The 5,814-nt window shown below is 37.6% G+C and overlaps 1 protein-coding gene and 1 pseudogene across 1 annotated transcript in view; one reads left to right on the top strand and one right to left on the bottom strand.

Moving 5' to 3' along the window:
• Positions 1-851: 851 nt before the first annotated feature.
• SLC17A1 (solute carrier family 17 (organic anion transporter), member 1) overlaps positions 852-5,814 on the bottom strand; it is a 96,524-nt gene continuing 91,561 nt past the window's right edge. The window contains exon 11 of the mRNA XM_006888676.1: positions 852-986. Coding sequence (XP_006888738.1) covers positions 852-986 — 135 coding nt within the window. The remainder of the gene's footprint in view (positions 987-5,814) is intronic.
• LOC102856867 lies at positions 2,187-4,600 on the top strand (annotated as a pseudogene).

The raw sequence follows: 5,814 nt of genomic DNA, 5'->3' as shown, positions 1-5,814 counted from the left end.
GTAGTCACTGTGCCACTCCATCTTATAAAGGGTCTTCCTCTTATTCATTGATCCTCTAATTTTTAAGAATGATACTCTCCCTCAGGGACTCATTCCTCTTGATATCATCTCAAAAGTACAGGAGATGGAGTCTCACCATTCTCCCTTCTGAGGAACATTCTGGCTATACCTTTTTCAAGACAAATATGTGTCTCACCATTCTCCCTTCTGAGGAACATTCTGGCTATACCTTTTTCAAGACAAATATGTTCCTTCTCCTTTAAGTCCATATTCTAGCAGTTCAATGTTCTATGCATGTAAAATGTGGACAATGAACAAAGAAGACTGAGCATCTTTTTCTCACATCACATCTAAGACATCACTTTCTGAGTGTTTTCTCTAACTCACTGAATACCTTCCCAATATCCCTGGCATATGAGTCCTCTTTTCCTCACCTGTAAATGTCAAAGAGCTCTTAAACAAAAAACAAGTCTTTCGTTCCCACTGAGTCAACTTCAACTCAGAAAAAGCACACATATTGGGCCAATAGGTGGGTTTGAATCATCCACCTTTGTGTTAGTACTAGAGCCCAAGTGCAACCTGTTTGCATTGTCCAGAGTTATTATAAAGACTTAGGCTCTCTGCTTTTTATCTACAGCCCCAATATCTCCCTAAAATTTCAAACCACAAACTCTGAAGATTTCAGATTCAACCTGATTTCCTCTTCTCCCCCTGATATGAACCCATTCGCCTTTCCCTCTCAGTCAGCAGTGCTACAATTTGTTCATGGGATCATCTTCAAATCCAGGATTCCAGCAAAGACTTTGAGCTCTGCCTTTAATATAACCATTAATCTGGATAATGTCTCACCTTCAAAGTCGTGTATGTTTTCTTTCTTTAGCCCACTCCTGGATTTCACCCTCACCAAATATAAGGTAAAAAATAAGGCATGCCAGGCAAACAGCTGTCATGAGGAAGAAGACTTCAAACCAGGGAGATTCTGGATCCTATGTGATTAAAATAAAAAATAATTATAATTGGTAATTCTTGGGCTTGTTTTATGTAACATTTAAAATGTAACATTAAAAGTAACATGAACTCAAGGTAGGTCACTTAGCTAGCACAGAAAAACATGTTTATAAATAACAACCAAAGAAATAAGAGTTTTGTTAAACAGAAATAATCACATTTTTAATTTTGTCAATCACTTACCTATGTCTATGTCCACTTGATTTTTAAATATAGGAAAAGACAAGTTCATAGTACTGATTTTAAGAATATATAAAATTTTTCATTGATAAATGTCAGTCTTATTAAACAGAATTTATTAAGTATTTTTATAAAAATGATTAACATTTTCTTTTTCATTTTACCAGCTGTAACCTTTACTTAACTGGACTGTTCATCTTTCTTCTGAGGAACAGATGATGAGTGTGTGCTACTTGCATTTTGGTTCAGTTGAAACTTTCATTACTCTATCGTTAAATTTCCTTCAAAATGTGTGACAATTTTTCATTAATTGAATTAATTGTGCCACGAAATAGAATTATACAAAATCTATAATCACTTTTGAGTAATGTAATATCTTCCTATCTTAAGAAGTATAACCTAAACGTGGTGCTAAGCCATAGTTTTTTCATATGGTTCTAGCATGCTTTTAGATTTTGGGTTTTTTTCCATAAGCCTTTATAATATTGATTGTTGCTATGTATCAGAATTTGCTTTATTATGTTATCTCCCTTCAATTAATTCCTCCCCTCAACCCTTTTTCTAAACTATTTGAGTTCATTAGCATCTCCAGGCTGCTAAACAATGGCATTGACAGCAAATATCCTGATAGTTGCCTTGATTTTAAAAAAAGGTGCTGAGGCTTTTTCAATCCTCTGCAGCTTCCACTGCCTTAGACTGCCCTTCAGCCAGCAGCTTCAGCACCACCTCAGGAAGCTGCCTGAGCAAGGTGGAGGTGGCAGAGACAAGTAAGACTGATTTCCCACATTCCTGCTGCACCATCTACATGAGGCAGGTCGCCCATTTCCACTTTGATGTGTGTTGAGATTATTTCCATTGTTACATCAAGGGTGAAAGCCTGCTACTCAGTTGGATTTGAAAATGCTGGAGAATCAGCCTTAGTGAGAAGCTGGAAATAAGTTAAAATTCTATCTCTTTGTTTTTCTTTTTACTTAATATTGGAAAAGCATTGAGAAACCATGCATAGAGTTAGTAATCAAGAGTTTGACTGCCATTTTCTTAATGAAGGTTTCATTGCCAAGGATATTCTGGACCAAAAAAAGAAGAATTAGGTTTCCTCTTCTGATGATAAAGATGCCTTTTATGTTGCAGACCTTGGACATATCCTAAAGAAGCATCCAAGACAGCTAAATGTATTTATTGCAGAGCCATAGTGAAGACCCTCGCTACCACAGGGAAAGGATCTGACTGGGATAGTTCTTACCTTAAAGTGGGAAGTATCAGGAGAATTTTGAATGTGTGGATTACAATAAACTATGTCTAACTCTGAGAAGAATGGGAATCCCTGAATACTTAATTGTACATATGTGAAACCTATGCTTGACCAGAAGGAAGTCATCAGAAGAGAACAAGGAAACTTTGCATGGTTCAAAATCAGGAAAAAGTGTATGCCAGGGATGCATCCTATCTCTATACCTTTTCAAACTATATGTGGAATAGATCATTCAGGAGGCTGGACTTTATGAGGAGAATAGGGAATTATAATTGGAAGGAAACTCATCAGTAACCTGCAGTTTGTTCCTGAAACTGAGGAGGACCTGAGGCATTTGCTGCAGAAGGTCAAGAAAGTAGTCTTCAATATGGATTGCAACTTAACATCAAGAAGATAAAAATTCTCATCACTGGGCCAATTGGCAGCACCATGATGGATGGCAAAGAGATTGACATTGTTAGCAGCTTCAGCTTACTTGGCTCCACAATCAACACTTTTGGTATCAGCAGTCAGGAAATCAAAAGACAAATTGCATTGGGAAAATCAGGGACCTCTCCAGTGTACTGAGAACCATGACATCAGTTTAGAGACTAAGGTGTGCTTGATCCAGACCATGGTTCTCAATTAGAAGCTATGTAATTTGCAATTGCATGATATGCATCAGAGATCAGGACAATGATTAAGGATGATAGAAAAAGAATTTATTCCCTTCAGTTCTGGTGTTGGAAAAGAGTATTGAACATATATATCATTGACTGCCAGCAGAAAAAATAATTCTGTCTTGGAGAGGGTAAAACCAAGTTTCTCCTTGGAGGCAAGGATTTCAAAACTCTGTCTAACATAGTTTGGGCATGTGGCCAGGAGTTACCAGTCATTGGAGAAGAACATCATGCTTGGACAGGTGGAGGGACAGCACAGGAAAGGAAAATCCCAGAAGAGGACTGACACAATAACTGGGCCAAAAGGATTATGTGGGAGTCAGTGAGATTGGCTCAGGATAAGGCAAGGTTGAGGGCTATATTGTACATAGTGTCACTATGAGTTGCAGGCAAATCGATAACACATAACAATAATAACAGTAAGATGAAATATAGTTGGTATAGAGTGTTGGTGTGCCTCCAGAGAGGAAAATTTATGTAAATCCCTTTAAACAAGTATCTCAGATTAAGTATGCTGCCAAGAGTTGAGTTCAGGTGGTAAAATAGAGTTGATCAAAGTTTCCAGGGCACATCCAAAGGCAAAATTGGTTTTTCAGATTGGCACTGATGATTCAAAAGCAGTCTATCACCTTAGTGTTAAATTTGGTGCCACACTAAAAACCAGCAGCCTTCTTTTAGAATGGGTAAAGAACTTAATATCAGTGTCATTGGTGTCAGCTTACATTTGAGAAGTGGTTGTACTGACCCAGAGATCTTTGTGCAAGCCAATTTCTGATGCTCAATGTGTCTTTGACAGTGGAGCTGAGGTTGATTTTAGTATGTTATCTATGTTTCTGCTTGATATTGGTGGTAGCTTTCCTGGCTCTGAGGAGGTAAAGTTTAAATTTAAAGAGATCATTAATCAATCTAGCATTGAACAAGAATTTTTCCATCAAACTCACGTGAAAATAATAACTTATCCAGGCTGATATTATATTGCATCAGTTTTCACCCTTGCTTTTAATATCTTTGTATTGAAGAAATGGATAGGTTCTGATGATGATGAGTCAAGTGAACAAATCTTTATGTATGGTGTGAATGATGGAGTATATGGCCCCTTTAATTGCATCCTTTATGATCATGCACATATAAAGCCTATGCTGCAAAAGAGACCCATTCCAAATGAGAATAATTATTTATATAGCACACAGAGACCAATGTGTAATGGCCTGGATCGGATTATTAAGCACTATAACCCGTCAGAAGTGCATGTGGGTGATTGGATGTTGTTTGAAAACAAGAGTGCTTACACTGTTGCTGCTGCATCAGTGGGTTTACAGAGACCAACTATCTACTATATGATGTCTGAGCCAACATGGCAACTCATGCAGCAGATCAGGAGCCATGAGTACTCACTAGAAGTAGAGGTGCGGGTGTTAGCACTGTGTCCTTATCTTGTACTTGGGAAAGTAAAATGAAATGACACCCAGCAACTTATGCTTCAGCTGGTATTAATGTGTAGATACCATTTTGGTAGTAGTTAATTCCAAGTTTAGCTTGAATTAAGGGTTGTAGGGGAGCCATTTAACTTAATTATTCCTGTTCTGAAATTTTTTTACATGAGTAGGTAGGATGAAACAGATGCAACAGTGTAGAAGACTAGAGGTCACACTTGGCTGTGTTTCTATGGAAACTCTTAAATATTTTTACATACATTTTTATTCTTTTTTTTTCACACATGCTATTAAAGAATGTATTCAGCTCCTAAACAAGCATTTGTACCTTCTCCAGGGGCAAAATGGGACAAAAGTTTAGTGTTGTGACCTGTTATAAAGTATATTGAAATTAAAAATAGACATGCTGAATAATACTAATAGATGCCATTTATTAAAGATATGTCTTTAAAAATTGTATGTATAATCATAATTTTTGTAACAACATTAAGGATTATCTTCTATAATTAAAAAAGAAAAATGCATGTATAGCCTCCTAGGAGCGTCTTCCAGCCACTGTCTACCCATCATCTGCTAAGGCTGTAGCTCAGCCCAGGCACGTTCACCTCCTGGCCAGGAACAGAACCACTGCCTGTCATATTGAGGGGCTGCAGTCTTAGATCACAATCCCACCCACAGCACTAGCCCCTTTGCCTGGAGGCCACCCAGCTGCTGTCCCTTCTATCCAGTGTCAGAAGCACCAATATCTCAGGTACTTTGGTCTTGAACAGTGCTGTCTAGCTATATCATATGGGATTTCTTAAGCTCAAGTTGAAGAGACCGGATGGAGCCACAGTTTCAGGAGGGCAACAGGAATCTCAATTCATGTGAACTGTTGTTCCCCAGAGAGGAGTACTGATATACACATCCTTCACAAAACATTGCCAAACCCTGGGTCATTATATAATTACAACAACCTAACATCTACTAAGAAAAGACTCACATAATGTTAAGAAAACTGCTGTCTGCCTCAATCATCATGAATACACACACACACACAAACACACACATTCCTTCTCCAAAAAAGCAGACCCAATGAATACCCAAGATAGAGAGAACCAGGAAAAAAAATGTTGATATGGAGTTATTTGAAGATGCAAATGAAAAGAGAGCAAATACTCAAGAGACAGCAATACAGAAAAAAACTATATTGATGAGGAGTAAATTGAACAGTTACAGAAGAAAATGCAAAAAATCTAAGAAAGAATTGATAGTATGTTGTTGTTGTTGTTGTTGTTGTTGT

Source organism: Elephantulus edwardii, unplaced genomic scaffold, assembly GCF_000299155.1.
Source record: "Elephantulus edwardii isolate Elephantulus edwardi_28Jun2011 unplaced genomic scaffold, EleEdw1.0 scaffold00070, whole genome shotgun sequence".
Lineage (NCBI taxonomy): Eukaryota > Metazoa > Chordata > Mammalia > Macroscelidea > Macroscelididae > Elephantulus > Elephantulus edwardii.
This window is presented reverse-complemented; position numbering and strand designations above follow the sequence as displayed.